The sequence below is a fragment of the Symphalangus syndactylus genome, chromosome 4 (assembly GCF_028878055.3).
Source record: "Symphalangus syndactylus isolate Jambi chromosome 4, NHGRI_mSymSyn1-v2.1_pri, whole genome shotgun sequence".
NCBI classification, from domain to species: domain Eukaryota; kingdom Metazoa; phylum Chordata; class Mammalia; order Primates; family Hylobatidae; genus Symphalangus; species Symphalangus syndactylus.
In genome coordinates this window covers 113028767-113050216 of record NC_072426.2, presented here as the reverse complement: position 1 = coordinate 113050216, position 21450 = coordinate 113028767, and the positions used below count along the sequence as shown (strand labels likewise).

Genomic DNA, 21450 nt, shown 5'->3' with positions numbered 1-21450 from the left:
CGCCAGGCCGGGGGCGCTGGAAAGGCACGGCCGCTCCATCCCGCCCGGCCACAGCCTGCTTCCACCCTCGGAGTTGCGAAACCTGCCCCGCGCTCTGGCCTTTCCGCCTTCGGGCGCGGAGGGTGGGTGCACTCCGCAGGGCAGCCCCTTGAGGCCGGCGGACTCCGCGGAGCAATACTCTAGCCCAGTTTTGGCCACCCCGATCCCCTCCCGGCCGCCAGCCCTTCCCTTCTGCTGCCTCTGCGCCCCGCGGCGGCCGCGGCCGCGTCCGGGTAGGTCCCCCGGCGCAGCGCACGGGGCCAGACCAGGCACGTGGCAGCCGCGGCCCAGGCGGCAGCTCTTCCGAAAAGATGAAATCATTGTCGGGCGAAGGACAAGTCTCCCGACCCGGGACTCGAACGTGCGCCGTCCGGGAGGGGGGCAGCCCTCCCGTCCGCTGCCCCCGAGCGAACTCAGTCAGGCCTCCCCCTCCCCCTTCCTGCTTGGCTGGGATGCAGCCGCCACGCTGTGCAGGCGCGCCGCGAGTCCGCACCGAAATTGCTGGGTGACACTTAACTTTCTGAATTCCATGCCGTTGGCTGTGGGTGATATCACCGCCTCGGTGTCGTGTTTCTCCGCCCCTTCTCTTCTACCGCCCCTCCCCCGACTTTTCTCGCCACTTTGTTTTGCTGAGTTTCTCCACCTTTTTTTTTTTTTTTTTTTTTTGCTAGTTCTAAAAAAACGATGTGGGGACGTTATACAATCTCGTTGTTTGTATCATAGGATGTTATGATTTTGTAACAGCGAATACTGGAAAATACTCTTTAGCGTATTTATTTGGTTCCACTACATACAGTACGTCGTGATGTTTTTCAGTGTGGTGTGGTATGATACCAGAATGTTTTAAACTAAGTATGTGAGTAAATAATTTTTAGCTGTTGGTTGAATCAGGTTTCTGTCTGATTTGTATAAACGCAAGTTCTGACGAAAGATAAAGAAAAAAAGTGGCGACACTACAAATGCATAAGGATACATGGTTATTGTTACACTGGGAAAAATCAGTTTTAATGTTTTCATAAACATAACTCCCTTTGCAGTGCTTCTGAGATCTTAAGGGGAGATTAAGCAGACTAATATTTCTGAACTCTTGAAAAGTATCCAATGTAATGCCAATATTAAAACTTATTTCTTTCTCTAACTTCGAAGCCAATTAAAGAGTGTGTGGTTTTTGTTAAAATTTTCACCATGTTGTGAACTCACAGAGCTATTTATCTCTCTAATAAATAAAGCCAGTGTTGGGGCTTACTGGAGTAAGGCCCGGATACATTGATTGAGTTGATCCACAGGGAGCCTTCTGAGAAGTTAAAAGTTGTTGACTTTTTGTGCCTCCATGTTGTGAAAGATAAAGGAAAAATGACCTCAGATTGTTAGGGCTTGCTCTCTTTCTTCAACGTTTACTTTTACTTGTAAAAATTAAATACAAACCCTTGATTGCTGGTACTGTTCTCCATGTTAAACCACATCCATTCCCCTTTGAAGCTGTTTACAAACATATGTCCAGTTGTCCGTAGTCCTCAGGCTCCTTTGCAGACTGTGAGCAAGAGCTTTAGAAATGACAGTATTGTTTTTTGAGACCATCCACTGGATTTGAAAACAGGGAAGTTTATATAAGCAGGGATGGTTTTGTTTTATAGGGTAATTATGTACATTATTGTCCAAAATCAGAACCCCCTTGAGAATGAGAGGGCACACTATTAATAATGATGCTGGGGCAAGTAGCTTAAGCCTTGAATGTCTGGGGCAATCTGGGACACATGGTCACTCAGTTGTAGCTAACTAAACAATTAGAGCAGCACAGAATCTTTAAAAGCCCCTAGAAGCATCTCGGGCTCTAACTTGCACAGTGCCTGGAATGTGTGTGTGCACATGCAGTAAACTGTACCTGTGTGTGTGCTCTTGTCCAGCCATTCTTGGCCTTTTTAGTGCTGTTTGCAACAGTCTTTACATAACATCTAACACTTACATAGGGGACTGGTATAAACTGCTTCTGCTCTTTCCCAAAGAGAAGCTAGTCTGAATATCTTAGTGTTTAAGTACCAACTAATCTACCTCTTTCCATAAACAGAGCCTCTGTTCTCAGTGGTTTCATTGTCATAGCTATTATTATCATTGCTATAATTGTTTAGCTCCTATTAAGTGCAGGCCCTGTGCTAAGTGTTTCACAGACGTTATCCATTCAGCCTTATTCAGTCTTATGAGGTGGGTACTAATATTATCGTAATTTTACAGAGGCGGGAACTGAGGCATACAGAAGTTAAGGACTAATCCAAGAACACTCAGTGAGGTGGAGAGACTGGCTTGGACTTCCAAAACGGCCCTCCACCAGACCAAACTGTCTTCTTACATTTTTTATTTTTAATGAGTTAGTCAAATTTATGAAACACTTGATAACCGAGTTGGAAGCAACAGTTAAATATTATGTCAGTGCCATTTTTTATCAGTGTAACTCTGTAGAGGTTGGTTCTGATAGAGTTCAGTGACTTTCAGAAAAATGTATTTGGGGAAAAAAACCTGTGTCCTCTGCAGTAGCTGTCTTTTTCCTTCTTCATTAGAGATTTACTCTGGGGAAGAAATTAGTCTCTTCAGGATTGAGTTTAAACGTCTTATATATCATGTGCATTTGGTTCTCTGTCAGGGTATGATTGTAACTCTGGGAAAGTTCTGAACTCAGGGTGGACAAATCCCTGAGGTGAGGGGAGTGGCGGAGGCTGTGTCGATAGAGTGTTCTGTGTACTGTGTTGGCTGTGCTCTTGTGGGAAGGCAGCAAGCCCTGGGCCTCAGAGGGCCTCAGAGCTCCACCTGAGCTCTGGTGTGGCTTTTGGAAAACACTTTGAGACACACTGGTTCAGTGAAGAGTGATGTTTAGTTTTCCAGTGTCATTCCTCTGGGCATCTGGAAACAGAAATTTATTACAGCATCTATTTATTTTTCTACCCATAGATACAAAGATGAATATGATGTGGTCTCTAATATAATTTCAAATAAATATATCTATACAGATGAATTGTGACGGTTGAGAGGAAGTAAAAATTAGTTCCAGCTTAGGGAAGTCAAAGGGGAAAGATTTTCCACAAGAGGTGCCATAGAGCTGAGTCAGGTTGAGAGGGGAACTTCGTGAGTGAAGACACGGAGGCATGGAATTCTGCGGGTGCACCCAGAGAACAGTCATTTGATTTTGCTGCAACATGGAGCTTACAAGGAGAAAAGTGGAGGGGAAAACAGGGAAGGGAGGCTGGGTAGCAGGCTGAGAGCATGGACTGTGTGCTGGAAGCCAGGGAAGCCGTGGGGGCTCTTTAGAAAAGGGAATGACAGGATCAAGGCTCCGCTCCGAGAAGATGAACAGGCAGTGGCCAGCAGGACAGTCAGAGGGGCTGACACAGCAGATGAGGTACCTTGAAGTCTCTTTGCAGTGGTCCAGATGCACAGTTATGATGGCAGGAAAAACAGAAGGGCCTGGAAGTGTGTAGGAGACATGGAGGAAGAATGATCAAAAAGGGGAAATAGCAGAACAAGGGGCCAGAATGAAAATAAGCAGCTCAGTGTTCCACTGCCACAACCCCTTCAAAATATTAAGAATATTTTTTATTAACACTCCCCCTAATATCAGATTCTACCTGTCTCTACTAAGACTGCTCATGCCCTGTATCTAGGGAAAATACATATGAAGTGTATTCGTAGCACCCTTTCTGTGTGGGCCACACATTAAAATTATGACCCTCACAACTAATACATGAACCCTTGCCAACAATTACCCTTATAAATAAAATTATCCAGGTAACAAACTTGCATTTGTGCCCCCGGTTCTAAAATAAAAGTTGAAATAATTTTTTAAAAACCTAAAAAGATAAAAAATTTTAAAAAGATCAAAACATCAAGCTATGTTTTTAGGAGTCAGTGATTGAATGCATAACCAGGAGGGCATGTTCTTTGCATTAAACAGAATAAGGTTGCCTTTTATTATTGTTGTTTTTTGTTTTTCAATTTATTTATTTATTTAATGAGATGGGGTCTCACTGTATTGCCCAGACTGGTCTCCTGAGCTCAAGAGATCCACCTTGGCTTCCCAAAGTGCTGGGATTACAGGCGTGAGCCACCGCGCCTGGCCTATTATTGTTTTTTAAAGCAATGTTCTAGTCTACAAAACCAACAGTGTGTGTGTAGGGTCTCTGGTTCTAAGGGAAATACTCGCACACCACTCTCAGATCTCTAGTGAGTAAGCCTGAGACATTAAGCAGCTGGATGTCTGATCCTGAGGGAGTTTACTTTGCTGAGATTGAGATGTACATTGCTACTTAGAATATAGGCCTGGCTCTTATCAGATTCAAGAAGAAGCTCCCTCAGAAGTAACTAGAGGGAAAAATTGTAACTTTCTATCTGTTCAATAGATAATGACCATAGAACAAAGTGAAAAAGTAGACTTGTGAACTGATACTTTTTTCCTTTCTCTAACTTCTGTAAATGTTTAAAATCATGCTACAGACAGATACACAGAACATTAGCTCGGACGACGTTATAAACACAGAGCCGTCATTCAAGTTAATTTTCCCTGTTGCTTGGGCCTGGTATTCATCCTCTGTTCAGTGGGAACTCGCCTGGAAGGCTGTTGGCTGACTTGGCGCATTTTACAAATTGACCTCATGCAGAGCAAGGAGGACTGGTGTTTCCCTTCAAGTTAGATAACACTTGGAAGAGATAGGACTTTGCAACCGGGATATGCTGTTGGAAACCTGGTCGTTCTATGTGAATGATCTTAACCACAAAGCCTTCTTCCACTTCCCTGCCAGGGACCTAGGGGTTCCTACCATTTTAGAGGTACCTTCTTACCATCACCAAGGAAGAGTGTGTTCAACTAGTTTGCCAGTGTCTAGAATGGGAATTAAAGGATTTGGAGAAGGGGCTTTCAGTATTCATCAGCACACTCAGAGTGGCAATGTCTCTTGGGCAAGTCTCATAAAGCATTGGTGTCTTCATCTGTAAGATGAGAATATGGGAGACTGTTTTGAGGCTTACATTTGATAACAGGAAAGCACATAACCCAATGCCAGATCATAGTAGATTCATACACTTTTTTTCTCCTCTGTTTATCAGTACCCCTGTGCATTAAATTGACTTACTGACATGACAAAATATTACATGATCTTATTGTCCAAATATTACATGATCTTATTGGCATTTGAAAGAGTTATGTCAGACTCTGTTCTAGCACTAATGTTGAAAGAAGATGTAAGAGCACTGCAACCCAGTCTCTTCTCTTTCTCATGGAAAGTCTCTGTTATTGTTTTGGTTGTGGCTGCTGTTTTAGATATAAAGTTCTACTGCTAGGAAAACTACTCCGGGATATTAAATATTCAGAGTGGAAGTCTCAAATGATCACAATCCTTAATCTCTAGTTCCTTTAATTGATCACACCCTAAGGATGTAAAGAAAACAAAACAATCCAGGAAGGGGCTCCTGCTGTCATCTAATAGATTTCAGAACTCTCTCACAACCAGCAATCTAAAAGCCTTTAGAATGTCAGGGCGTGGTCACATGTCCAAGTACCTCCTTAATGTGCAAGGTCACCCAGAGTAATGGCCATCATTTGGTAGCTCTCCCCTGTCCTTTTCTCTCCCAAGAGCTTAAGGTGATGATAGGGCTCCTCTTCATTTGCCTGTTGAAAAGCATTGAGGCCAGGTGTGGTGGCTCTTGCCTGTAATCCCAGCACCTAAAGTGGGTGGATCACTTGAGCTCAGGAGTTTGAGATCAGCCTGGGCAACACAGTGAGACCCTATCTCTATAAAAAAATTTTTTTAATTAGCCGTTTGCGAGGCTGTGGTGGGTAGATTGCCTGAGGTCAGAAGTTCGAGACCAGCCTGGCCAATATAGTGAAACCTCGTCTCTACTAAAAACACAAAAAAATTAGCTGGGCGTAGTGGCAGGTGCCTGTAATCCCAGCTACTAGGGAGGCTGAGGCAGGACGATTGCTTGCACCTGGGAGGCGGAGGTTGCAGTGAGCCAGGATCGCACCATTGCACTCCAGCCTGGGCAAAAAGAGTAAAACACTGTCTCAAAAAAAAAAAAAAAAATTTTTTTTAAATTAGCCGGTTGTGGTGATGTCTACCTATAGTCTCAGCTACATGGGAGGCTGAGGCAGAAGGATCACTTGAGCCTACAAGTTGAGGTTACAGTGAACTATGGTCTCATCACTGCACTCCAGCCTGAGTAACAGGGTGAGACCCTGTCTCTAAAAAATAAAGGAAGGAGGAAGAGAAAGAGGGAAGGAGGGAGTGAGATAAGAAAGGAAGAAAAGGAGGGAAGGAGGGAGGGAGGCAAGGAGGAAGGAAAGAAGGAAGGAAGGAAGGAAGAAAGAAAGAGAAAGAAAGAAAGAAAGAAAGAAAGAAAGAAAGAAAGAAAGAAAGAAAGAAAGAAAGAAAATTCTTCATGGAGTGGAGTTGACATTTTTGTTGTCATCTCAACTGGGGTCAGTACTATCCTCCAAGGGCTTACAGTATGTTATATGACGCTTTCAATTTTCCCTAATATCTAAATTCCATTGCTGAGGGTGCACCTTCAGTGTTTTATTCAGAAATAGGACAGGGCTGAAGGAAGGTGGAAATTAATTTATATTGGAAATTTTTTTCTTAGTGTTCAGATTTATTGTAATTCTCTCAATCTAAAGTGGAATAACAAATTTTATCAAACATAAGCTTTTAAAACTCTGAAATATGTGAACTGTTTTCTATGGTGAAAGCATTTTCAACAAGTTAATAAATGCTCTAGTATGAGTCTAAACTGATTATTTGGATATTAATACCTAAATCAAAAGTAGGACACTGAATTTATATGCCTAAATTTAACTTGATCGCAACATTTCACTAAAAAAAGCTCTTAGCAATACACTGAGTTACTTTTTTTAATGAAAAGAAAAAAGCAAATTTAATTTATTTCAATGAGAGAAATGGCATCAGATATTTAGAAAATAATTGTCCAAGTGATTTCATATAACTCAAATGTCACTGAATTTATGTCATGTACAGTTAGTTTTTGAGCAAGAAGAAAGCAATTATGGCCTAGTTCCCTTCTGACCATTAATTTCCTGGTCCTTTCCTCTTTTGTGTTAAGAGGAAGGGATCCATACTGATTATGATTTATTTAAGTAGATGTGTCTTATTGTAAGATATTCTAGGTAACCCACTGTATACAGAGTCAGATGTAGCAATAAAACACTGTATTTGTTTGCAGCTATTTTATGTTTATGTAATTAATAATACAAATAAAGAGCATATTTATTCTTTTTGTTGTTGTTGTTGAGATGGAGTTTCGCTTTTGTTGCCCAGGCTGGAGTGCAGTGGCACAATCTTGGCTCACTGCAACCTCTGCTTCCTGGGTTCAAGCGATTCTCCTGCCTCAGCCTCCTGAGTAGCTGGGATTACAGACACCCGCCACCATGCCTGGCTAATTTTTTGTATTTTTAGTAAAGACAGGGTTTCACTGTGTTGGCCAGCCTGGTCTCAAACTCTGGACCTTGGGTGATCCACCCACCTCAGCCTCCCAAAGTGCTGGGATTATAGGCGTGAGCCACCACGCCCAGCCGCATATTTATTCTTTATAAGAGTGTGTACTTACCATCTTTTCCAAGGGCTAATATTCTTTTATCATGTTAGAATAAATTATTTTAGGAGACTAAAGCTTTCATTGTGGTAGTATGGTTTGTGTTTCCTTTTATGTCTGTGAGCCATCTGGAAGCTACATTTCAATGTTTAATGTCCCTGCATTAGACACAGTGTTTAATGTTTTCATACCTTTTCTCTCCATGACCCAGGTTGTTACCCCAAGAAGAAGCCAGTAGAATAACTACTGCCTTCATTTTCACCCACCTCTGCAAAATTAGCTCACCAGAATTATTGGGAAGACACCAATAAGGTGATTCCTGGGTTTTGTAAAACATGTAGATAGTAATAAAAAGCATAAACATTGACTGTAAATGTCAATATTAAACTATACCAATCTTTGACCTAGGAAGAACCAGTGACTTAAACGTCCATGTGATAACTTCTGCTGATGTTCACAATCATTGCTTAAATGACCATGTATACACTCTGGCTCCATTTAAAATACAAGCCCTCTGAGACACAGTGGTGGATGGTATATGATAAGGTTATTACTAAACATTCAAAGCTGAAAGATTTTGTAAAGTAAAGCAGTAGGTTTAAGGTTAAGCTTGAGTTTAAGGTGAGAAGGACTCTGGGTTTCTGTGTTTCTACAATGAGCTGTATAAATCTTAGGGCAGTTTTAAAGATATGACTATGTTCCTCGTGTGAATATAACAGTAACAGTGAGATTTTCAGACTGGCTAGCAGTCCTCCACATCATATTATAGAATGATATATAAAATCATATTGCATACTTAATGTTCTAGAATTAGATAATTTATTCCAAAGACTGTGTATGTGGCAATTGACTATAAAACAGTGGAATCTCAACCACACTTCAGTTAAGCATGAGAGATTAGAGGCATCAATTCCAAATATGAGGACTCTCGGGAGAGTACTTGGTAAATTGTGACATGCCCTGCAGAGAATATTACTGATAATGACTCTCAGTTCCAGGTAAAAAGCAAGCTTATTTAAAGTTCATATTCTGGAATGTGTCTAAGTCTGTTCTGGACCTATCCGTTCACAAAGTGTACATAACAATCAATTTGGTACTGCTGGTGCCAATGAGGTGAGAAACCTTTGCACGCTGACTATCCTTTCATGCCAGGGAGGGGACCCTTTGGCAGCGGGAGGGGAGTTGGGTGGGGGACTTGTCTGGCAGCATCTGAATGCTCAGACGTCAGATGGGAGGAGCACTGAAGATGTTAAGGTTTGCCTTGTGGTTCCCTTTCTCCAGGGCACCTGGATGATGACGGATTACCGCACGGGTTCTGCACAGTCACCTACTCCTCCACAGACAGATTTGAGGGGAACTTCGTTCATGGAGAAAAGAACGGACGGGGGAAGTTCTTCTTCTTTGATGGCAGGTAGCACTCACAGTTTTATTTTGTTCTTTGGGGGTACCGAATTATTTTATGTTAAGGAATAATACAAACGAAAGAATTCAAGTGGAAGTTTTTCTACAATTTATTCAATGGGTAAAATTAATCCCTACCTGTAGGCACTGCTTTGGTGACTGGGGAAGTCACCCTGTGGTTATGGGGAAGCCAGCCTAAGGCTTAGCTCTTGTCATCACTGTCTCCCAGAGTGTGCTTGGCCAAAAGATACCAGATTTGGGGGCCCCCATCTTGCATAAGTTGGTTACATGGTCACCCAATTCTTTGATGGATTTCACTTGATCATTCCGGTAGCGCATCTCCCTGAAGTCACACAAGTGGGGATCGTTTTTGTCAGTGGCCAGTTTGCACAGTTCCAGTAGAGTCAGATTCACACTTTTTTCCAAGGGTCACACACACTCTATTGCGTTCAGCACACTCTCTCAGATGTCACGGTCTGGCATCTTAGTACCCCAAAGGAAGATTCTGTCACCTTGTTGGTTCTTCTGCTTCATCAGTTTCTCAGCTTGTTGCCTCTCCTCATGAGATTGATGAAAAAATGCTTGGCAAAGTTCTTCAAAGCCACATCATTGCAGTCCCAGTAATAAGACATAAACAGGTACACACAGGAGGGCAACTCTCTAGACTTCAATTTTTTAAATGCCTGTCTTTGGGATAATTGGTCTTTTTGTGTGATAATTTAATAGTAATGTCAGAACTATGATTTTCCACAGTGTACCTCTAGTTTCAGTATTTTTCACAACAGGATTTCTTTTATTTTACTCTCATCCCCTGTCTGAGGACGCTGAGAGGCAGAGGCTCCTTACTCGCTTGTGATAGATAGAAATGACTATAGGACATTTTTCTTTCAAGAAGAGATGGGGTTGCCCTGGCCCAGCTTCCCAACAGTGACTTTTAGGCCCTGTCAGCTTCAGGAGCAAAGAGTGACCATGTGAATTTCTCAAGCATTTAGTGGAATTCAGAGCCGCAAAAGGGCTACCTATTTTCAGACCTGTTGATTGGATAAAACGGAAACGGACTTCACCAAAGCAGGTTATACGATTCTGTGGGATACTGCACCACTTACTAAACTCTTGACATTGATAATAGGCCAAAGCTTCCTTTGGGAAAGAAAATGTCTAAGCTGACAACTGAAGGGTGATGGCAGAGACTGGTATGTGACCCAGAATCCCTTTTCTGTAGGCGAAGTGGGTTGTTTGAAATGGGGTAACATTTCTCAGGCTGTCAATGATCTGATGCAATGAGGGGTGAGAAAAGCAATAAAAACCCTCTAAATAACTTTTGTAAAATTTCATTTTAATTATAATTCCAACCTTCATTTTCCCATTGCCCCCAACCCCACCTTTTTGTAAAGCAGCGTTTTGCTTACAAACTGTAAATTTTAAATTGTCAGATATTTTAATTCCTTTCTTTTGGGTGGATACTTAAGTGCCATAGAGGCCTGTTTCAATACGTTGGTATTGGCCTGGGCATGCTGGCTTACATCTGTAATCCCAGCACTTTGGGAGGCTGAGGTAGGAGGATTGTTTGAGCCCGGGAATTTGAGAACTGACCGGGGCAACATAGTGAGACCCTGTCTCTGCCACCAGGTGTGGAGACCCTGGGACCTGTGGTCCCAGCTGCTGGGGAGGCTGAGGCAGGAAGATTGCTTGAGCACGCCAGCCTGGGTGACAGAGCAAGACCCTGTTTCAAAAAAAAAAAAGTTGGTATCACTGCTTTTCTCTCCTATGACTCCTTTAACCTATCCAGAGGGAAACTTTTCCTGCCCCATTTCCACTGCAATTTTTTTATAGCTCTTTTTTCTGAAAAGTGTCACTTTTAACCTGATTCTGCAAATTATTTTATTCATTCAACAAGTACATATTCATGTAAACGTCTCCTTCATCTCCAAGGACAGAAGTTTCCTTGAGGGCAGAATCTGTGTCTATTACATCTTTTATGCCTCATAGCACTTTCGCTTAATTTAATACTAAAAAGAAGTCCTTGCTAAGTGAGAGTGGGAGCTGAAAGAGAGGGTAGAATTCACCCAGAACACCCCTCACCCACCACACACACACACACAAACACAAACACAAACACACACACACACACACACTTTAAATCTGGTAGTTTGATGATGATGATAGCCAGTAACTGACTCTTTGGGAAAACAGTCCAGCAGATTTGTTTGAATTTGGTGTTGGTTACCTGCTTGCTTTATGGGGCTGATACACAGAGTACTGATGGGCTAGACTAAAATTCTGAACCAGTGTGCCGAGAATGAGCTACTTGTTAGCTTCAAGATGCTGATCCCCTCAGCCCTAGGGTAAGATAGCAAAGTGGGGCCTGAGACTTCCTGGGCACCTGTCTTCTCATATCCAGATAGTAACTTCTAGCCCCAAATAGCTTCATCCACTTACCGCAGTGTGTCAGACAAATGCATTAATTTGCAGGTGTGTCATGATATGAACAAGCTGAAGCACCAGGCCAAGTTGCAGCACTAGCCCAGTAACTATCTATAGGCTACAAATACATTCATTGACCTTTTTTTTCCTTTTGAGGCACTAATTCACTATTCTTTTTATTTTATTTTATTTTATTGAGATGGATTCTCACTCCGTTGCCCAGGCTGGAGTGCGGTGCCATGATCACAGCTCACTGCAGCCTCAACCTCCCTGGACTCAGGTGATCCTCCCACCTCAGCTTCCTGAGTAGCTGTGACTATAGATGCATGCCACCACGCCAGGCTAATTTGTTTTGTATTTTTTATAGAGATGGAGTTTTGCCATGTTGCCCAGGCTGGTCTCAAACTCCTGAACTCAAGCGATCCACCCGCCTCAGCCTTTCAGGTGCTGGGGTTACAGGCATGAGCCATTGTGCCCAGCCTAACCAATTCACTAATTTTTGTTTGTTTGTTTGTTTGAGATGGAGTCTCGCTCTGTCTCCCAGGCTGGAGTGCAGTGGCGCAATCTCGGCTCACTGCAAGCTCCGCCTCCTGGGTTCATGCCATTCTCCTGCCTCAGCCTCCTGAGTAGCTGGGACTACAGGCGCCCACCACCATGCCCTGCTAATTTTTTTTTTTTTTTTTTAGTGGAGACGAGGTTTCACCTTGTTAGCCAGGATGGTCTCGATCTCCTGACCTCGTGATCCACCCGCCTTGGCCTTCCAAAGTGCTGGGATTACGGGTCTGAGCCACTACGCCCACCCAATTCACTAATTTTTATATCTACCACTCAAACACCTGTGGAGATGTTGATTAAATAGAATCAAGGAAAAATAGTGTTAGCGAGGACCTCAAGAGACTATCTTGGTTATCTTCAAATAGATGGGAGTTAATACCTCAAGGGGAAAATGTCAGTATCATTGCTTTTATTACACATGATGGAGCAGTGTGGTGACAAGATCTCAAAAGGTCGTCGTCATCTTCTTAAGCCCAAATACTGATCATGTTACGAGACATCTGCTAAAAGGATTTGCTGTAAAAATTAGTAAGAGAGTCTTACAACTGAAAAAAAGGCCGAGAATCTACCAGGGTTTTCTAAGGCAGATGTGGGATTTGATTATGGATAAGTCAGTTGTTTCTACATGAAGCAGTTTTTATTTATATTTGTCTATTACTTTTTCTCCCTGTTCCCACCCCTGGCTTTTAGGGCTTGATGTGTTGGGTAAAATTAAATGGGAATGCTTTGCCTTTATTGTCAGTCATCAACCTTTGGTCTGGAAAAATTCCTTAAAAAATGCTGGCATTAGGTTTTGAAATAACAAGTGAGGAGACAAAAACTTTGTATTGAAGAAACTTGTTGAAACCTGTTATGCTGGTTTATGTCCCCATCAAAGAGTTTGTCTGCAGTTGTGGGGACCCATGTTCCCACAAGGAAAGGGACAGGGAAAATCACAGTGTAGTAACAGAAGACTTGGCCTAAATATTCTAATCTTATATGAACACTGAACCCCAGAATATGATTTATGAGAAGTATCCAAACAAACATGAACATATCAAGAAAATTCTAGAATCAGTGTTTCCCTTGATATCGAATGAGATAAATCTGAATAAGAATTTCAAATACCCAGATAACTAGGAAAAATAGCCCTGTGAAATTTTAAAACCAAATTTGTAAATAGAAGCAGAATATTTTATTTAATTTTTAAATTGCAAACATAACAAATGCTTAGTTGAATAAAACAAAACTTCAGGAAATTCAGAAATGTAAAAAGTGAAAGTGCTCCCCCGCTTTTTTTAACTCCAACCCATGCCATAGAAGTAATTACTATTGGCAGAGAATTTGCACATCTTAACTAAACATATTCAAGGTAAAATATAGAAATAGCTATTTTTAAAGTTTTATTTTAATTGACACATAATTGTACATTTTCCTGGGGTAAAGTGTGATTTTTGATACATAAATACATTGTGTAATGATCAGTCAGGGTAATTAGCATATCCATCACCTCAAAGATTCATCATTTCTTTGTGGTGAGAACATTCAAAATCCCCTCTTCTAGCTATTTTGAAGTATACAGTGTATTATTATTGACTGTAGTCACCCTATTATGTAATAGAACACCAGAACTTATTCCTATCTAACTGTAACTTTGTACCTGTTGACCAACCTCACCCCATCCTTCCCTCCTGCCTTCTACTCCCCAGCCTCTGTTAACCACTGTTCTATTCTCTACTTCTGTAAGATCAGCTTTTTCAGATTCCCCACATACAAATGAGATCATGCAGTATTTGTCCTTTTGTGCTTGGCTTATTTCACTTTACATGATGCCCTCTAGGATCATTCATATTGTCACAAATGACAGGATTTCATTTTGTTTTTATGCTGAATAGTATACCATTGTGTACGTATATACCACATTTTCTCTATCCATTCATCTGTTAATGGAAACTTGGGTTGATTTCATATCTTGGCTGTTGTGAATAGTGCAATAAAAATGGGAGTGCAGATACTTCTTCAACATATGGAAGAAATAGCTATCTATTTCTAAATAAGTTTAAGCAGCCAAAGGTACATTGTTTACCTGTTCACAACTGTCTCAGATTCAGAATATTTGCTAGTTTTGAGATTATAATACTTAGTCTTTTCTTCATTATGTGACATAATGTGGAACAGAAAAGCTAAGTTACAACCAGCTTATTAAGTCAGAAACCTAAAATCAGAATACTCATGCTTTACCAGATGGTTTGCCCTACAAATAAGGAATGAATGAGAACATAACCTTATTTTTAAAATTGTTTTTAAAGCAGCTATTGTGTCCATTCCCGCCTCCTCTATTAAAAGGGAAGAAGAAATTATCCTGAGATTCAGTAACTGGGACTTCTTAACATCCACTCTGGTCCCGAGATAAAGGAATTTATGCAGTGCGGTGACAGGGATCTTGAGGCTTTGTTGGTGTGAATCTGAAGTCTGTCTGGCACCAGTGGATTTGCTGGAGTACCATGGGGTATGATGAAAATGTGTAGTGTTCAAAATACTTTGATACACACATCTCTAATTTTTATACTAATCCTCGATTCTGGATGTTTATTTTCATGTATCTTTCTTTAATTGTTCTTATTTTGACCATGATTTATGAACCTAAAGGCAAGACTTTTCACAATCCTAGAATGGTGAACAAGAAGGAGATATTTCTTCAGATTGGCTTTGTGGGGGCTGTGGAATATTAGGGTCATGTGGCTTTTAGCCTAATTATGAGGTGGAGATTAGGTCATTCATTCAACTTTATTTGTTTATATTGTTGATGCCTCTCCTTCACATGCCAATTTGATTTTAAAGGATTTACTACTCCTTGGCTTCTTTCTCCTGTGCCCAAGTCCTTTTCTGATGTTGCTTGGCTACCTTTGCCAAAAGGGCTCCTTGTAATTTATCACTGGCCAAATAACCTAAGCAAGGTCACCCGTCTGATGAGCCACTGAGAAAGGATGGCATTCTCCAGGTGTCAAGTCTATGCAGGATTTCTTGTGTTTAGTTTTCAGAAAGTGCTTGATCACAATTCAGAGAAATTGGAGTTGGATCGGACTTCTGAAGTTCATGCATTCCAACCTCCCACAAGCAGCAAAAGTTTCTTTTGTGTTCCTGACAGTCCTCTAGCTTTTGTTGGAACCAGACCCAGCAAATACATTCATCTGTATTCCAACAAACAGTTCTGATTGAGGCCAAAAATTTTTGTGACATGCAAGAAGAGAGTGCAAATGAAATGGATAACATTGAACAACTACCATTTCTTCAACACTGGACATATGGTCTTCATAACAATCTGGGAGGTGGGTTTTATAGTCCCATTTGACATATGAAGAAACTAAGGCACAGAGTGGCTAAATAACTTGCCCCAGGTGACCTTGTTAAAAATGATTGCAGCTGAGACTCACACCAAGGCGAATTCAATTCTAGAGCCAACCCTCTTTTTCACTATATCTGCTACCGTCTTCCAACTTGAAGCAGGGAAATAGCTGTGGGCCTGACTGCCTTTCTTCCCTTCTTTAATTTTCCTTGAAGTTACTCATCAGCCATAGTTGTGAAATGTTAAAAGGAGTCCTGGAGTGAATTCAGTTATGTTCTTGTAGGGGCCTTAACAACTTGGGAAGAGCTTGGAAGATTGACAGAAGGTTTTCCTGAGGAATCAATTCAGAAGAATTCTGTTCTAGCTATTTGGCCTCCCTGAACTTCCATTTATTTAATTTGTAAAATGGAGATAATTATACTTGCTCTTCAGGATTGCTGTGATTGAATGAGAAAACCTATAAAGACCCTTAAAGTGTAGGACACTCAGAAGGTGCTTAGGGGAAAGGATGGATTATTTTGTTGTTGTTACTATTATTATTAATTAATAATTATTAGGAGAGTGTCTTAGTTTGGGCTGCTATAACAAATTCCATAGACTGGGTGGCTTGGACAACAGAAATTTATTTCTCACAGTTCTGGAGGCTGGAAAGTCCAAGATCAGGGCACCGGTACACTTTGTGTCTGTCGAGGGCCCACTTCCTGGTTTGCAGATGTCCATCTTCTCCTGATATCCTCACATAGTGGAGAGTAAAGGGAGAGAAAACAAGCTTTCTGATGTCTTTTTATAAGGGCATTAATCCCATTCAAGAGGGCTCTGCCCTTGGGACCAAATTACCTCCCAAAGGCCCCACCTCTTAATACCATCATATTGGGTGTTAGGAGTTCAACACAGGAATTTGGGGAGACACAAACGTTTAGTCTGTAGCAGAAAGTTTTCTTGAGGTTTGTTTTTAGAAAGCAAAACTAAACTTCATTATTCACTCTTCAAATATTTTACTGTTATTTTGAGGCTTTGTAATAATTAGATCTATAGTAGACTCATAGATCTTCTCTTAAAGGATAAAAAAAGAAAACCTTCAAAGATAGACAGTACATTATATTATATGGAAGCATTAGAGCTCTCCATCAAACTTGCTCCAACACCTTGGGAGAAGTTGAAGTTTCTGGCTGGAAATAGTTCTAGCAGATGGGTTGGATCTCCTTGTTGCTGCTCTTTGCTCATTTTGCAGTGTTTCAAAAGATAATATATATTGTCATATAAAATAATTCCTAAAATAATGTTTACACTAAGGGTCACAATGCAATTTGGTTAGAGATGGGAGTTTAAGGAGTGATGATTCATTTTTTAAATTTCCTCTCAGTTATTGTGTTGCTATGGCTGACAAAAGGAAGGGAACACAGTGGAAGGAAGGGAACAGAATTTAGGCCCCAGGAGGCAGAAAGTCCGAAACCTTCTAGACCCCAGAACCGTGAAGAAAAGCCAAAACTGTTAAGTCTCTAAGAACAGTTTTCTATATTCAAATACTAACAGGAATTTTTAATGAAAATACAGCGATATCTGAATAAAATGCAGATATATAAGTCTGGGAAAACAACTATAAAGTTTGTCCATTTCTTTGTAAGTTAGATTTAGATTTCTTAACTGATTTCTCGAAATTTAACTCTTAAGTACAAGAGGTTGGATAAAACAGGCAAAATTGGTCTATGTGCAGAAAAAGAAATTTAATTAAAATTTATGTTTTAATTTCCTCAACATGTTCCAGTTGTTTGATTCAGATGATGGTACCAGAAAAATCAAACAATTGCAAGACCATTTTTGTAATTTCTTAATATACTAAAGAATTTGCCAAGATGTTGAAAGGAACTTTAAGAAAATACAAGTTAAGCATGTTAAGAACATTATGCATAGTATGATCCCATTTTTATTAAAATAACAAAAACAGAAGGTAGGAAAATGCATGGTATAGAAATGAAAAGAGTGGCCTGGAGCAGTGGCTCACACCTGTAATCCCAGCACAGGCTGAGGCGGGTGGATCACTTGAGGTCAGGAGTTCGAGACCAGCTTAGCCAACATGGTGAAACCCCATCTTTACTAAAAATACAAACATTAACCAGGGTTGGTGGCACACACCTGTAATCCCAGCTACTCAGGAGGCTGAGGCAAGAGAATCACTTGAACCCAGGAGGTGGAGGTTGCAGCAAGCCGAGATCGCACCACTGTATTCCAGCCTAAGTGACAGCAAGACTTCATCTTAAAAAAAAAGGAGTGAAAAAGTCTTAAATACTGTAGGTGAAATTGGAGAAGAGGACTGAGAATTTCTACTTTCTGCATCTTAGTATTACCTGAATTGCTTTTTATGTGTTCGTTTTACAATGAACACATATTGCTTTTTTTTAGAGGCATTTATTTTCTTCCAGTCAATTGGATCACTCATAAATTATTGCAGATAGGAATTTTTCTTGCTTATTCTTTAAAAATAGATTTAATGCAGTTTTGTAAATTTCTTTATCTATTTCAGTGTTTCATAACTGTTTCTTTGATGATGCTTTTTAAACCTAGTTTTTTAGTAGAAAGCTTGCCATCATACACATGAATATGCATGTTTAATAATAATAGCTGTTCTTTATTTAAGCAATCACTATGTGCCCGACCATATTCTAAGCATTTGATATATATTAACCCATTTAACCGTTATAACAACTCTCTGAGTAGTCCAGTTTACAAATGAAGAAATGAAGCATAGGAAGTTTAAGAAACTTTCCTCACGTACAGCCTATATGCATATCGAATTATTATAAGGATGCTCCCTGCACTTGAATAACACTGTTATGTTCCTTCTCAATCTTCTCTTCTCAATGCAAAATGATCCCAGTTTCCATTTCTATTCTTTTGCTTAGGAATTATCAACATGAAGTTTATATGTTAGGGGAGGGATACGTGGATGCATATTTCCTAATTTGTTCCCATAAAGGGCTTACAATCTAGTTAGAGAAATAGGACACGTAAATTTAACATCGATAAAGACATGGAGTGTTCTGTAATAGTACATGCCTAGGCTCCGATGAGTAATGTGCATGGCAGGGCTGCCAAGATCAGGATAGATTTACTTTGTAGGAAAACGAGGTTCCCCGTGGATAATGAGTAGGCTCTGTTTAAGACAGTGACCAGCAGACTTGCTCTGAAACCCAGCTCTCAATCCAATTTCACCAAGAAACATTAGAAGGCTATTTCTATGTACCCCCTTTTCAAATATGACCCGATATTAACATTTTAATGGATACAAGTCTCGCTCTGTTGCCCAGGTTAGAGGGCAGTGGTGCAGCCAGGCGCGGTGGCTCACGCCTGTAATCCCAGCATTTTGGGAGGCCGAGGCTGGCAGATCACTTGAGGTCAGGAGTTCGAGAACAGCCTGACCAACATGAAGAAACTCCGTCTCTACTAAAAATACAAAATTAGCCGGGCGTGTTGGCGCATGCCTGTAATCCCAGCTACTTGGAGGCTGAGGCAGGAGAATCACTTGAACCTGGGAGCCAGAGGTTGCAGTGAGCCAAGATTGCGCCATTGCACTCCAGCCTGGGAAACAAGAGTGAAACTCCATCTCAAAAAAATAAAAAATAAAAAAGATTGCAATGGTGCAGTCTCGGCTCACTGCAACCTCTGCCTCCTGGGCTCAAGCGATTCTCGTGCCTCAGCCTTTCAAGTAGCTGTGGTTACAGGTGCCTGCCACCATGTCCGGCTAATTTTTTTATTTTTAGTAGAGACAGGGTTTCCCCATGTTGGCCAGGCTGGTTTCGAACTCCTGACCTCAGATGATCCTCCTGCCTTGGCCTCCAAAGGGCTAGGATTACAGGCATGAACCACCATGCCCGGTCTATTTTTTTTTTTAAGACAGAGTCTTGCTGTCACCCAGGCTGGAGTGCAGTGGCACGATTTCAGCTCACTGCAACCTCCGCCTCCTGGGTTCAAGTGATTCTTGTGCCTCACCCTCCTGAGTAGCTGCAATTACAAGCATGTGCTACCACCCCTGGCTAATTTTTGTATTTTTAGTAGAGCTGGGGTTTCACCACGTTGGCCAGGCTAGTCTTAAACTCCTGGCCTCAAGCGATCCACCTACCTCGGCCTCCCAAAGTGCTGGGATTACAGGCATGAGCCACTGTACCCGGTGGCTTCTTTCTTTTTTGATAGAAAAATGCCAGAGATTTCAGAATATTCATTATTAGTCCACGATTATTTTTGTTTTCAATGAAGAAAAAAGAAAAGAAAAAAAAAGTCATAACTCTTTTTCCCCCCGGCTGGCCTTAAGGATTTTAAAAGTTTGCTCACATATGTTTTATGGAAAGCAAGGAAAAATATAGTGTGGAAGCTAAGCTAAATAAAGGTCAGTGAGTAAACTTTCAATATGAGCAGAGCTTTTTAGAGCAGGGATTAGCAAACTTTTTCTGTATGTGGTGAGAGTAAAATCGAGGCTCTGTGGGCCACATACGGTCTCTGCTGCAGCAATTCAACACTGCTGTTGTAGTATGAAAGCAGCCATAGATGATGTAGAAAGGAACATGCATGGCTTTCTTCCAGTAAAACTTTATTTACAAAAACAGTCGGCAGGCCATAGTTTGCCAGCCTCCTCTGGAAAGAACAGTTAGAGAGAAGGGTAGTGCCTTGAATGCCAATCTAAGAAATGTATATTTTATTTCTTCAATGACAGAGGATTTTAAAAACATCATTTTTATCACCCTGGAGAACCCAGTTTATGTGTATAATATGCCCCCTTTTGTCATCAGATTTCATCTAACTTAAAAGTTGCCAAGAAAGCTAAGCTGTGGCCTCAAGCAGATGGCTGAAAAAATAACTCAGTAAGATTTGCTTTCCAATGCCTTAAGAATTTGCATTTGTGTACCTTGAGTCAGTTGGGCTAGGAGGGAAATAGCAGTTTGTTCTTTGTACTCTGATAGATGGGACGATGGGCTCCACAGGTAAGGGAGGTTAGGACAAGCCACTGAATACAGTCGGGGGAAATGTCTGCAAGTCCATATTATTTTTTGTCTGATTTGCAAGACCTATGTCTTGTAGATTTGATCATAACCCTGAGAAATATTGGCAGACTAGTCTGTCAGGGAGTAATATTCTACCCAAACTCACACAGGAACATTTTGAATGCTGCTGAGAATCCAAAGTCAATAGGGTTGCCAGGATGAGCAAATAAAAATCTAGTTAAATCCAGGACACCCAGTTAAATTGGAATTTGCTCAACAAAAAAATGTAGTATAATTATATCCCATTCACTATTTGGGACATTCATAAACTAAAAAATTATTTGTTGTTTATCTGAAATTCAAACTTAGCTGGGAATCCTGTATTATACCTGGCAATCCTAAAAATGAAGATAAATGAATAAATAGTTTCTTGCACTACGTAAATTACATCATTATGTCACTTGATTAGTACCCTTCACCAAGGATTTTTTTTTTAATTCTGAGAGTCTAATGACAGTTGAATCTCATTACTTCCAACCTCACTGTTTTAGAATTTTGATTATTTATGCAAGAGCTATGCTAAAGTGCACTTTATTCTCTTCATGAATTTAGGAAGCCTATTTGTCATTGATAGTACAAATAAAACTGAAAGAAAACTATCTCCTTGGGAGACTACAAATAGTATAATTACCTTTTAACCAGAAGCTATCGTTATTTAGAATGTGCTTTTCGTTTAATAATTATAGACCATTCACAGTTGTTCATTGAAATAAGTCAAGACTTCATCAGACAGAGTCAGGTGCAGCCACCTAAGTCCTCATGGCCCGCTTTGCGTCCCATCTGCTCCAGTTCACAGTGTGTCTTGCCAGTCTCTCCTATACCATTGTGTTTGTTTTGTTCCTCATCCCCTCTAGAGCCTCACACAATGCTTACTACTGAGAAGACACACTGTAAATGTTGACTAGTTGTGGCTGAGAGGCCGAGTTGGGTGGATCCCTTGAGCCCAGGAGTTCGAGACCAGCCTACGTAACATGACAAAACCTCATCTCTACAAAAAATACAAAAATTAACCAAGTGTGGTGGCACATACCTGTGGTCCCAGCTACTTGGGAGGCTGAGGTGGGAGGGTGGCTTGAGCCCCAG

The 21450-nt window shown here is 40.9% G+C and overlaps 1 protein-coding gene across 3 annotated transcripts in view; it reads left to right on the top strand.

Moving 5' to 3' along the window:
* SETD7 (SET domain containing 7, histone lysine methyltransferase) overlaps positions 1 to 21450 on the top strand; it is a 66203-nt gene that overhangs the window by 920 nt on the left and 43833 nt on the right. For all 3 annotated transcript variants that reach the window (XM_055275955.2, XM_055275954.2, XM_063638207.1), the window contains exon 2: positions 8911 to 9040. In XM_055275955.2, the coding sequence (XP_055131930.1) occupies positions 8911 to 9040 (130 nt within the window). The remainder of the gene's footprint in view (positions 1 to 8910; positions 9041 to 21450) is intronic.